This window comes from Dermacentor silvarum, chromosome 3 (assembly GCF_013339745.2).
Source record: "Dermacentor silvarum isolate Dsil-2018 chromosome 3, BIME_Dsil_1.4, whole genome shotgun sequence".
Classification (NCBI taxonomy): domain Eukaryota; kingdom Metazoa; phylum Arthropoda; class Arachnida; order Ixodida; family Ixodidae; genus Dermacentor; species Dermacentor silvarum.
Window position 1 is genome coordinate 220,100,895 of NC_051156.1, and position 13,847 is coordinate 220,114,741.

General features: G+C 42.2%; 1 protein-coding gene across 1 annotated transcript in view; it reads right to left on the bottom strand.

The window, feature by feature from the left end:
• Nucleotides 1-13,847, bottom strand: part of LOC119446708 (protein KIAA0100-like) — an 85,893-nt gene that overhangs the window by 61,282 nt on the left and 10,764 nt on the right. Inside the window, exons 6-13 of the mRNA XM_037711226.2 lie at nucleotides 11,717-11,774; nucleotides 10,137-10,229; nucleotides 9,326-9,371; nucleotides 8,636-8,802; nucleotides 5,368-5,426; nucleotides 3,041-3,197; nucleotides 2,357-2,520; nucleotides 18-163 (exon numbers count right to left, since the gene is read on the bottom strand). Coding sequence (XP_037567154.1) covers nucleotides 18-163; nucleotides 2,357-2,520; nucleotides 3,041-3,197; nucleotides 5,368-5,426; nucleotides 8,636-8,802; nucleotides 9,326-9,371; nucleotides 10,137-10,229; nucleotides 11,717-11,774 — 890 coding nt within the window. The remainder of the gene's footprint in view (nucleotides 1-17; nucleotides 164-2,356; nucleotides 2,521-3,040; nucleotides 3,198-5,367; nucleotides 5,427-8,635; nucleotides 8,803-9,325; nucleotides 9,372-10,136; nucleotides 10,230-11,716; nucleotides 11,775-13,847) is intronic.

The window sequence follows — 13,847 nt, forward strand, 5'->3', positions numbered from 1 at the left end:
CCAAAACAGGATATTACCAGTCAGCAGCAGTGATCCCACATCAGCATTGAGCCTGGCACGTAGCACTCCAGCAGAAACTGGTTCACAATCTGCAGTTCTAACTGATAATGAAACATCTTCAAGTTCAGCTGAGGCTCGCATAAGCATCTTCAAAGAAGAAAACCTGCATGTTCAAAAGAATGTTGTGGAAATAAATCTCTATCTTCTTGCACATTCCAAGACACTTGTGACCTCAAAACAGAAGTGTTGTTTGAGACTTCCCAGTGAAGAAGAAAGAAAGAAAGAATGTAAGAAAGAAAGACAGAAAGAAAGAAAGGAAAACTGCTATTTCAATGACTCTGATTCCCTTAACTCAATCACAGCAGACAGCAGTTATCAGCCCTGCTGGACTTTACTGAACAGAACAAGCTATGAGTATTTATGTACATATAAGATGCTTCACCCATTCATACTGCAAGGCTAACTATTCAATAAAAAAATTATATCAGCCCCCAAATTCTCAATAGCTTTAGATAATCCAAAGCAATCTTGAGAAGAACCTTTCATCTCCAGTACTACTGGGGAGCACTGGGAGAGCTTTAATGCTACCTGGAGTACTTCTGGAAATTCCTAGGCAAGGCTGATCCTTCATGTAAAGTGTAGTTTTCTGCAAGCTGCTGTGCTATTGTGCACATGAAACAAGAAGCTGCATCATGTACGAAGAAAGCAGATGTGGTTTGTGTGTGCTTTCAAATCAGGTATCACTGCAGGTCCATCAGGTACCACCTGGTCCTTCCCTCGGCAACTACAGTCAACCGCGCAGGGCCTCCGAGAACTGCACCTTGCCTCGCCTCACTTGGAGATCTCGGTCTGCCTATGCTGCCACTCTCTCCTCACAACATCCTGGCCAAATTTTTATCTTTCATATTTATTGTGAATGCTTCTAAGTGATGACAACAACAAATTTTCCCATACAATGAAGGAATTTAGGTGTCCTCGATGGCTGATTTGTTGCTTTAAAACAAACAGGTGTAGTGCCAACACCATTATCCTCTGAAGGTGCCAGTGAGCCATGGTGAACATAGAGAGTGCCAATTGACACCACAAGAAAGACTGCGCGAGAGCTTCCCGACTCCACACTAGCTATGGTAGCTCCCCCACTTCAGAAGCCATCAATGACGTGAATGAGGCTAAGGTCGATGAAGGTCGCAGTGATGAAAACCCTGCAAGCAAACCAGCACATTTGATGACAAGGGATACAATAGTGGCATTTAACACTTTGTGGCTACATCTTGCGTCATTCCTGGATTTTGTTGCTGAGCATGCCGCAAACCTCATTGTCATAAGGTCGCCTGCAGTAGCACATTCAACTGGATGAAGTGTGCAGAAGAAAATGAGCAACTTCTTTTGCTAAGTATATCTCTTGAATTCATGTTGAATAAAAGCTTTTTTGCTGAACACGCTTAGCACATTCTATTGTGAGCAGCACGGTGTGCAATATTTACAATGTAGTGGACTGCAGAACGAAGGATTTTGGAAGTCCCCGAGCAGCTTCATTATAAAGGTAGTTAACTGTATTCGCTTTAACAAAACAATACTAGTACCATATGATTAAACCAGCTTGCAGCTAGCACTTTTCGTTAGAAACTTCAATGTCGAGCTCGGGTCTTAATGTGGGATATGCTTTGTGATGTTATGTTAAATCCTGCAATAATATTAGACACAGAGAAAAAAGAGAAGCAGCAGTACCATAGTGACTAGGATGCTCGACTTGAGATCGCGTAATCATTGGCTCAATTCCAGTTATACCTGCTCCAAAAGTCCTTTTTATCTTTTCTTTTTTTTCAATTTAGATAGTGTCATGCCTGAACCATAGGATGTTGCATGAATCAGCAAATGAACATGACTGATCCATTTCCTAGCTCATAACTTCCGTTAGTGTTAAATGACAGTTCATTTTTCACTCTGTCTAGACACAACATTTTGCTAAAGTAAAAATGGTAGTAGTGGAGAAAAGTTTAAACTTTTCTTGACTTAACTAAAAGTACAACTAAAGAACATACACTAATGGACAGATACTGGCAGAATGCTAAATATTTACGTCTCTACGAGCCTGTGAAAACAAAACAATGCTTCCAAGGCCACTGCCTTTGGTTGTGCAGTAATACTTGCTACGCAATGAATTCCACTGCAGACAACAGGCGACTCTAAGAAGGTAGAAGAAAACAGAAAATAAACAAGTCATTTTAGATAGCACCAAGAAGTGTGGAAGAATTCAGTGCAGTTCTTTGTATACGCGAAGGACGCTCACAATTCAAGTGCACTGCATTTGGCACAATATGCACATAGTGAATCAAGCGTGTAAGTAGTTACTTACCTCTCGGCTAAGGTCTTCTTGGAAGGAGGTGGTGCACACTTATTCTCACTTTCCTGCTCTGACACTGAAGGTAGCAGTTGTGCCCAGTGGCGCAGTTCATCCTCTGAGTAGGCAGCCCGCAGTGAGGCAAACTTCAGGTTCACATCAACTTGCTCGTGATGAAGCTGAAGAGAGCAGTACAATTACATATAAAAAATCTGACCCAAAGGAAAGCTCAAGGGCATAATGAAAGCACTAGCATGTTAAAGATCCATAGACGCAATACTTTGTTGTATACAAAAAGAATGCAAAGAGAATAAATACAGCTCGTATTATACAAATTGTACCGCTGCATTTCCTGCTATTACAGCGTAATTTCACTTTAATGCCAGAGATGGTAAGGGTGAGTGCAAGCTACGATAGACATAGGGGCACACTTTATAGGTAGAGGGTGGGACACACTACTCCAGCAACGCCATTTTCTTCTTGAGTGTGGCACAAGTCTCCGGAACTCACTTGGCATAGCTCGCTGATAGAAAGCTTGGCTGGTATGCAGCTGGCCCATGATCATACACTAGGCGAGAGTCTTTACCTATTCAGCCTGAGGCTGATGGCTATGTTCAAATGCTGTACATAAATTCGAGTGAGGGAGACAGCCTGCAAGAGCAAATGAATTTAAAGAGCTGTCATTGTGTAACGCCTCACCTTGCCTGTGGCTTCAGCCCTTGTAAGTGCTACAAGCTGGAATTGGTCGCTGGTGAGAGCCACGTTGGACAGGGCCAGCATACATGTGGCAAAGCAGCTCTGGTTGGAGTCCTGCAGCAGCTCAGCAGTGAAAGCATGCACCTCGAGGAAGAGACCTCTGCAAGTTTGAGATGCACTTCAGTTATTGTAAACTGGTTTTGCAGATCTAGGCAAGACCTTCATGTAGAGATAAAAAGCAAAATTATATGCAAGTTCACCTAAGACATGATTTCCATATTTAGACTGATATCAATTTATGACATACATACACATGATGTATCATTTGCCGGCACTTTCAAATCACATCAACTTTCCTTTTGATTCGTATGTTGTTATATTTACTTTCATAAAGCACTGAGTATAAACTTATATAGCACACAGTGGACTGAGCCTACTATGTGTTTTGAGAAGTCAAGTATAAAAACACAGTTTCCAGATCTCACAGGTCAGTTGCAGACAAGTTTTGTCAACATCTACAGTGTCGACGTGCCTTGTGCCGAATACCTTTAATACCTCAGCTTGTTGATCTTGGCTAATGGTGGTCTGAAGCACAAAGCCAAAATGTGCATCAGCAGTGCCATGGCTGAAGTGACACACCGCAACTGGCATGCTCTGCGACCACAGCATAAAAGACTACCTGAAGTTAAAGATCTACTACGCAATCATCCGACCTGTCGCTGGCCCCGTACTAAGGAGATTTGAGCACTGCCTTCCCATCACGGAGGTGAAAATGTTGCGCTGGAAGATCGGCATCACTCGTTTCAACCACGTACGAAATTACTATATTTACCAGCAATACGGCATTGACCCAATCACTGAAAAGATGTGCAAAGCCTGCCTCCGATGATACAGCCACGTACTCTGAAATGCCAACTTGCTTGCGCACATCAGCTACAGCCTCAAAGCACCTGAAAATCATCAACTAAATGAAAATATTGCAGTATAGAGGGAGCATCATCACGCAGTGCTGTTAAACCGGATGTATCCACCTGTCAAAGATAACTGCACGGTGCGCACTATACCTTCAGTTATGCCTCAGCCACGTGCTTCACTGTTCATGTCTCATTTGACACAGACAGTAACTGGAGCCTTTGTGACAAGCAAAAGAAAAGAACAAATGAGCACCAAAACATGAGCACCAAAGGCACTGGCAGTTGAGTTGAGAACAGAACACACTGTTTTGTCATCTGTTGTGCTGGCATAGAAACCATACTGTGAGTGCCCCATTTATGCTTATGGTCTCATGAATATGCTTTCAAACACACCAGCGGCCTGTAGAAGCAGGCAAAGGTCAACTAGAACTGAACTTATGAGTATCTCGATGGTGACGAAGGAAAAGGTATCATCTCAGTGTCACTGCATTGTGTCGTTTTCACCAACAATGCAGCTGTGATCTTAACCTTGTGACTAACAACACCATTGCAAAGAAACAAAGCAGCCTAGCATTTGTGGGCAAGGATGATGGCTATGATACAAGTGTGCACATGAGCAAGCAGAATAAAGGAAACCTAGGGGCTCGATGTTTGTTTAGTTACAACCATATGAAGCAAACAGACAATGAAGCCAGGGAAAGCATAATTATTACTATTTTTTTTAATATGTGTGCGCACATGACACCATGTGAAGGTGGCCAATAACAACAGGCACTGCATGCTGCAACATTGCTCCCGACATGACCTCTAGTGCATGCGTCAATGCCTTTGATCCCGTAATTATTGATCAAGTTCTTTACAGGACTCTGCTCATAAATGCTTACTGACAAGATGCTATCCATCAGGATTGTTCTACAAGCCTGATCAATAATTTTTACTGCTGAATCTTAGAAACCTTGACTTAAAATTTGTGATGTAACAGAAGTTTCTCAATGCAATTATGACTTTGTTATATCAGCATTTACCTGCATTATGTAAAATATTTTTGAAAGATGTTATATCACTGCTTAAAGAAACAACACAGTCAAAGAACCTCATTGCAACCAACCAGTTTCTGTCTCAGAACATAGTAATTGGTCTTTATGGGTTTGTAGTAGTTCCAACTAGATTAAGCTGTTCATTGTGGCACAAACCAGTTAACCCAGTGAGAGCCTTCATTTTCTTCCACAGAAAAAGAAAAACCAATTTTTAACATTAAAATAATTATTTCTTTTAATTTTTCGGTCAAGAAATCCTCTGTGTTTAATATAGCTTATTACATGTTTTGCGAAATGCTCCTTGTGACAGGTCCATTGCCATACACACAGATTATACAAACTTGCATTTGTAGAAGGCAAGAACAGAATGTTGACATACTTTTGCCAGTTTTCCCTGAGAATCTTGATAGATGCTGACTCCACTTTAATACATGTTGCCTGAAAGAAAATATAAAGCTGTTACATAGTCAAATAATTTTTAAAGCGACCTTTAACCACTTTTTATTGAAGTCGAGAAATGCATTTGAAGTTAAAATAGACTATTTCAGAAATACTTTGCGCAAAAAGTACTTTAATGGGTTCAGCAGAAACAGAGTTTCCACTCCTTCTTCAATGCCTTGCACTGCAAAGGCTACGGCGGAGCGGGGCGTACCCGTAATGCTCCGCCTACTGAACGTCACCGTGGTTCGCAGTTTAAATTTGATTTTGGATGTTTACAGAGATAGCCCAAATCGGAGGTTATCCCTGCTTTTACGGCGGAGTTCACAGTCTCATTTCTTTGCTGCGCTACAGTGTACTGGATAGCTACGCATGGACTTCTCGAACCAAGTGGCAGGCACATTCCCTTTCTCACTTATCTCTACGGCAATCACACAGTTTCCGAGGGTCGATGTCATCTTTATGTTCACTCGTAATAAGCTTCGACCGCGATCATCATACGCCTCGAAGGTGAGCAACCAGGGAAGCAGACGACCTGTTCCAGTCTGATGTTGGAGCTCAGGCAGACTCACGTCGCACCCGGAGCCATGTCTCCCACAGACACCACTCGGGTTGTCCTCAGCAAGCCACAGTGAACTCAGTGAGCGAGCTCATCACGGCACCCCGTGGCGGACAAGGTATCTACGTTATGTAGCAGCCGCAGCCACATGCAACTGTAGTGCACTTGGTATGTGCACGACAGGGCTGGAGTGCGCGCTTGCGCTCATGTGCAAGTCATGCCATGCTATGTTACGCTACTTGGTACGGACCAGGCTTTGTCTTGCACTAGCTTGGCCAATGGATAGTAGCCACATCCAAATTGTGCATTTAGAAGTACTGTCAATAGCTCAATACGAAGCTATGTCTATCAAAGCATCTAGCAAGGAGCTGCCAAGAGTGAGTGCTCGCTGGCAAGCGTACGCGTGGACTGACCTCAAGTTTCGCATGGTTTGAGGCTAGTTGAGTGTTCAGAACTAATCATAATTAGCGAGACTCAACGACTACAACACCGATTAGCAGTATAGCCAAAGTTTAGTTCGTACGCGGGCGGCCACGGCCGAGCATCAGCAGAAGATAGTCAGCTTCTTCTGAAAGTACACAATTCTTATCAAAATTCCAAATGCAGATTTTCGCTTTCTTCAGCCTGTAAACTGCATCAATAATTATACACAGTGCATCAATAAATATACACAGTAACAACAGGAAGAAGCGCACTGATCCAAACACAATTTTTGATTGATGTCAGCTAGCGGCCAATGGCAGCGCTCTATGGTAATCTGCCCGCTGACGTCAAGGAGCAGTCACTGGCAGCCCTGAAAGGGTGAGGAGAAGGCCTCTATTGAAAAGAGGGTGTCTGAGAAAAAGGTGACTGCACGCTCCACTTGTGAGCCCCACACACCGCACACGAGTACAAAATTTGGCTGAGATACTCACAGCAGCGTATGCTGTTTGCAGAATGTGTTTTTTCACCAAGCCTAAGGGGTGGTTCATGGCCCCTTTAAAGAATGTACACTATGAAAGATATCACACTCAGATGCTTTAGGTAAATCAGACCAGTTGTGAGGACTTCAGTAGCAGTTGGACGGCAATGCACCATGTGTGTCTGTATATGTAGAATCTTGGTAAATGAAAATCATTTAAATGAAATTGCTCCTTAAATGGAACAAAAGCCAGAAACAACAAAGAAAAAAGAGCAAAAATTTATTAGTTTTGTGTTTGGTTAACGTAAAAAAAAATTTTGAATTGGAACCAGCATTTTCACAACTCTCTGAAACCACAAAAGCAAGCTATCGAGCATTTCTGTAAGAAGGAACCCAGAACATATTTTTGGCACTCAGAATTATCCAGCAGCTTCAATTAACGCCAACTCGACTCTATATGTTTGCCCCGATTAAGGTGGCAATGAAGCGAGGGAAGTGCTAGAAAATGATCGTTGGAAGGAAACCCACTATTGTTTGGCTAATGGAGTGACAGCATGATGATGGTTGAAGTTCGCTGACCACGTCGCAGATAAGCATATTTGCATGCAGAAACACGGCTGACATGTTTTTCTTTTTTTCTACACTTCTTTTTTAATTTTTTATTTTGCCGCTTGGAGAATAAAGCGACTTAATTTCTGGCAAATCCATTTCTGTTTATTCAGACTTTCAGTTATTCCCACTGAGTCCGAATTGTCTGTCAGTGACTGCACTGGTTTCAGAATAAATTTTGTGAACGCTAAGTACTTTGTGATTTTCTGTTCCTGTAGAAACTAGCTGCGACATCAACTTATTGATGCTTACCATTTTTGACAACAGTGTTAAGTGTGTTTATGACAGAGTTCTGCACCCCTGTGCATCTGTCAAAGTAAATGAAACTCCTGTTAATTAGAACTCGTCTGCTAAATTCCATTTAAAGAGAACCTAGGGTAGTCTAATTAAAGTCAACTTTGATTCAACAGCAGAACAAATCGTAATGCAGAAACACAAACAAAAGGTCTGATGATTACGAACTATTGCACAAAAGTATTATAATATGCAGGTTTTTGCATACGAAAACCATGATATGATTATGAGGCATGCCGTAGTGGAGGACTCCAGATCAATTTTGACCATCTGGGGTTCTTAACGTGCATCCAATGCACGATACACGAGTGTTTCTGCATTTCACCCCCATCGGAACGTAGTTGCCGAGGCCAGGTACTAAACCCACAACTTCCTGATGCACAATGCCATAGCCACTGAGTCGCCATGGTGGATGGTAGCATTTTCGCATAGTTGTCACACTTATCTCTGCGAAGCTTTTCTGCAAAAACTGATCAAGAGCTTATTTGATTTGAGAGTTGAAAATTGCAGATGCATATTGGTACACAGCAGAATGCTTAGAACATTACTTCATCATGTGAAGCTTACTTTGAGCTGTGCGTTCATGGCATTTGAGTGACTAATTTCAAGATAAAATCAGCAGGCGAATGGCGATAGGTAAAGTTAGGCTGGTTACATCTCTTCTCATTTGCAGGATGACTAATATGTGCTTTGTCTAATAGATTCATCGAGAGCCTAATACTGATAGGAGGTCAAATGGTTCACGTGATACAATTTGAATTGAATGAACAAATTTTTGCAAATAAAGGAAAACGTAATTGAATGTATGGTGCTTCGCAACTCACAAGAGAGGAGAGATGTGTTTACCTGAGGTAACTTTGCAACAAGTGACTTTAATCTAGCCCTTTCAGACTCCGTGTCTTCCTCAACTGTGGATCTGTTTTCATCTTCCTTGAGGTCCTCATCGTTCACCATGGGCAAAGCTGGGTGCTTCATCACGAACTCCTTTGAATACAGTGCCTCAAGGAGCCTATCTGCAAAAAAAAAAAAAAAAAAAAAAAAAAAACGAAATAAGGCGTTTCACTGAAGCCAAGTAAAGTGTCTGATTGCACATGCAAATGGTGCATACAAACTGCTATTGAAGCAAGTCTGCTGAAATGCCATCATTAGATATAAGTTCTCTGTTTTCAAAACACAATACAGTATAAGTACATTCTTGTGCATTGTGCATTCACTTGAAAATGAATAGTTGAAATTCAACAAATTTGCAGGACTCCCACTGCAGTATATTGTACTGGCATGTACGTGTTACAATGAGACTTTAAGGAATATATTTCATTATTCGAAATACAAAATGAGTCATTTTTGTCAGACATACAATTTGAAACTGCACCTCATAACTGAAACACATTTTTTTTTTTAAGTATATGTATTGTATCTAAGATACACTTTTGAAGTGTTCTTGAGCAAATCTGTTATATATAGTGTACTGGTAGAACTGTCAACAAAAATTCGAAAATCATAGTGACCAAGCTAAAGCAATATTGCTGGGCTTACCTTCATAAAGAATGATTTCTGGTCGTTGAATGCTCAGTGTTGTGTTCTGCACAAAGAGAAAAACAATGAAATAGCGGAACGCACTTGTAATTCAGAATATAAAGTTTTCCAGCGATGTTACATTAAACATAAATTAGAAAGTAAATGATTTGAGACGCATTGCACAAAAATAAAACGTCTTTCTTCTTATTTTTTCTTTTTTGTTAGCAGAGCTGTTGAAGGAAGGGGAAATTAAAGCAAACACGCACGAAGCAAGATATGATAACAAAATGTTTTGAAAAAGAAAACTAAAAAGCAGGGGTGTATAAATGCTTGAAAATTTTGAATGCAAATCAAATAATATTTGCTATTCAATTTGCATTTGATTTGACAATTCACTATTTGAAGTTGTCAAATTTTTGATTCAGTTAAAATGTGTCACTTTGATTAGAAATGAGAAAATATTCTAAATGTGAAGGTTGTTTTTTTTTTTGTTTTTTTTGCTAGATCTTTACTTTCATAATTCTTCCAAGTTACCGCACTGCTTTAAGCAATGTCAGTTAATTTGGAAGTTGTCTTAAAGCATTTACAGAGAATTTGCTGTGGAAGACGCTCTAGTGAACATTATACCGTAAGGGGGTGCTACATGAGTATTTCTGCATTTTGCCCATGTGGCTAAAATCACTGCTTAGAATCTAACACACAAACTCGTGCTTAAAAGCAGATTGCCATTGCAACCGAACCACTCACAATGGTTCTGCAAAGTCAGTCGACTCAACAACAGTTCAGCTAACTTAGCTACATCCTTTCAATAGTGTTTGAGATGACTTACATGAACAATGCTGAAGTCCTCATCAGAAAAAACAGCATTCCCTTGAAGTGTCACACAAAAGTGGGCTAAGCAGGAGTCATTACTGCTTGTGTCCTATAAAACAAGCACAATTATGCATAGGTGAATTTCATTAGAGCAAGCACTCTTAAAGAAATTATCACCTACAGAAAAGTGAATGGAGAATTTGGTCGGTTGTGATCTGCTTTTAAAGGGCCCCTCACCAGGCCACATAGCAAACTTTCGGTATACTCTGGAAGTGGTTATGTGCCCTCTAATGAGTGTTCTACTGCAAGTATTTTTCAAATGAGTTCATTAATAGCAGAGACAGAAATATTTAAAGTGCTGCGAACCCATGATTTCAGCAGGCGAGTGTCACTGCCAACATAGACGCTCTCTCCACTTGCCCCGTCTAGCTTTCGCAGGCGAAATTGCTTCCCTGCGTTCTCACATGACGCTGTGTAAACACATTGCATGATGCATACTTCACAAACCCTGCCTCCGTTTTCTCTCTCTCTCTCTCTCTCTCTCTCGTTTTTGCTGAGTTTCGCGCAGCAGTCGATTTTACGTGCTGTGTACAAGAACACCTGATCAGCGGTATAAGTCAGTGCCACTGTTCCGAGCACTGAGGCAGACGCGAGAGAATGAAAGAGCATGATCGCAGCGCTGGAACACGCTAGAAAATGACATCGTTTCATTCTCTGCGCGCAAGCGTGGGAACATGCAGACGAAACAGAAATATGTCTCTCTTGCTACGATATGAAGTAGAACAAAAACATGGAGACATTCGGATTATATGTTTTATTATTTCTCTAAACCTTAATTGGTCTACTGAAGCAACAGATTAAACAAATAACTGATGTTGCCTTGAATAAATCTCCCAAGTCACGTGTCACTGTAAATGACGTCACAGCACTGCCATGTATATAGATTGTGCAATTGTAGAATGTAGATTGTGCCACTTGTGTGATTGACGTCGACTCTCTGGCTGGAAACGTGGCGCCCGCGAGGAGAAGGGCAAACAGCATTTGCTTTGAAATTTAAGCTCTCTCCGTGGCGAGTAGGGATCTAATACTTAGCAGACACGATCGTTAGCGCACACTGTATGCAGCTCAAAATGGCCAGACCTGGTGAGGGGCCCTTTAAGTGGAGTCATATCACAAAGAAATAAAAAATCACAAGCCCCACATTGTGCCACCTTTAGCGAGGGAAGTTTTTCTTTGAGCAGGTCAAGGCTACTACTTTGTGAGCTACAGGAGGCAGAAGAAGCTGCTTGTCCTCTGTTTCAACTAACATGAACCGTATAAATATAATTTGACTTTGCCATATTTTGTAGTTTATTTTAAATACCACCTCACCTTGAACAGCATGATTCTTAGGTTCAATCTGCTGCCTTAAATTTTGCATTGTTACTGTTAGAATGCAGGTGGCAAGAACCTGAGTATAGAGTCACATGCACCACTTTCTGACTCCATCTTCAAAACAATATTAAACAAGACATATACATTGTTGACTTCCAGTGCAACCTCATTATATAAGTTTTTGTTGTAATTTTGCTGTAAAACATGCATGTCCTCACTTACCTGAGGATGCTTAAATATTCGAAGCACCGCAGTAAAGATACCCAAGCTAACGCAATACCTGCACAAGTAAAAACAAAATACACAGGGTGTTAAACAGTCAAAGGTTGGAAAAATAAAGCCTTTAGGGCCATGAATACATAAATTGGGCAGTAACCATCTGGGATGATTGTCTACATCAAGCGATAGCCTGGCTCCGGCATTTCTATTGGTACTGTATCACTTGGTGTTGACGCAGAGTGAGGCAGCTAGCTAAACATTGAGCCGAAACTTGAACGTGCCAAATATTGGGGCCAGCCTTACGATCTCCCACGTCTCATACTAAGCACTCCAGCTTGTTGCCTTCCTCCATGTACACACTGAGCTACACAACACTAGCCGACACCAGTAGACACGTTGGCACCATGATCTTGCAAGCCCTGATCTTAGCATTACAGCTTGTTGCCTCGCTTAACATCAAAGCTGGTTCATATTGTCACATTGTTGTGAATATGAACAACCACAGTGGCACAACGCAAGTCACAAAACTAACTGTTTATTGGGTGAACCTGTGCCCAGAAAAACAGGTAACACTCAGTTCAATGATAGCAGCGAGCTCGTTGATTGACGAAATCTGACCTGCAGGTTAAACGCGTTGGCTGTTTATACATGGTTCAAAGGACATTCCAGTGGAATTACTGATGCTTGCGTAACTTTTCGAGTGTACACCACTATTCGTGTCGCGTGCACAATCTGATTACATAAGGTTTGGCAACAATATGAGCAACAGATAGAACCAGCGATAACATTCTGGAAACTTCGCATACAGAAAGGTACATCTTGCCCTGAGTGATAACCTTTAACATTTGCTAGCAGGTGAAAGACGGTCACCAGAAAAGATAAATAAGTACCTGCGGCAATATAATCAGAGCCGTTGCTGGTCTAAACGTTAGCTGAGCGCACACCTCTCCACCAAGCTGGTGACATTGGTGCTTGCGCCAACCAAGCCTAATCAATGCTCCTGTAATGTTTCCTTCGCTTTTCCATGGATAGAAATGCAGTTCATCCAAAAGTGGGGGAAGTAGGCAAAGAAGGCTATAGCATTAAAAAAGCAACAGGCTTTACCAACTGTCGTGGTGCTGGACTGTGACCACACTCACTCACCCGTTTCCCCACAATGCATCCATATTTGTGGAAACTGCTGCAACACTGTGCCAACTCTCTCGGCTGTATGCAATGACACTTGTGGGAATTCATGTCCCAAGACGGTGTCCCGCTCGGCAAATGTCGGGCGCGCGCGCGAATCAGGTTTGGGGAGAGGAGAAAATTTCCTTCACTCGGGTTGTGCATGGGAGTCGCAAAGGCACCAGTGCACTTGTGACCAGTGCACTAACCGCGGTGCGCAGTGTGCAGAGGCGTAGCGCCGTTGGCATCCCCTTTATCCCTACGTTGGCTGCGGTATGGCAGCTTTTATCTATCAGCGCTTCTACAGCATATGTAGAAATTATTACGAGTAATCCTTCCCATTGTGCGAGGATTTCACTCGCACATGAGAACACAGTTCATTTCAGACCGCCCTTCAACCGAAACTTGACTAGCTGTTATCTCTTACATTTTGAACTCCACCTGTGGAAGTTGAACAGCGCCTGTGCAACAGAAGGTTCAGAGACCGACAAGTGTAACTTCTTCACAAACAGAATTTATCTTATTGCAATAGCAATTATATGGACACTCCAGGTGCATTTCTCCCATCGCCGTGATGTTCCATATAAAGTCCAAGTGCGATAACATCGTCGCCATGCACGCCGTATGCTGTTTGTGCAAGTGAAAGCGTGCAAGGGTGAGCTGAGGATGGTGGCTCGATCTGGCGCGCGCATGGGAGGAAGCGCGCCGCCTTCCATCACATGCAAGGCATCGAGGGGGGGGGAGAAGTGTTTTACTCCGGCGGCGGCTGCATATGACGCGGCCGTACAGGCCCTGTCTTGACAGTGATCTGCAGTGAGGGACAAAGTCTAGGTCCGCCGAGGGCTGATAGCTTTTTGTGTGCTGTATTCTCATTGCTTAGTTCACGTTGAAGCGAGAGGCAACACTAAGGTCAATTCGCTCGTTGCTGCTGCCAAGCTTCCTCACGCCACTGTTTTGTCAGAGAGAGCCC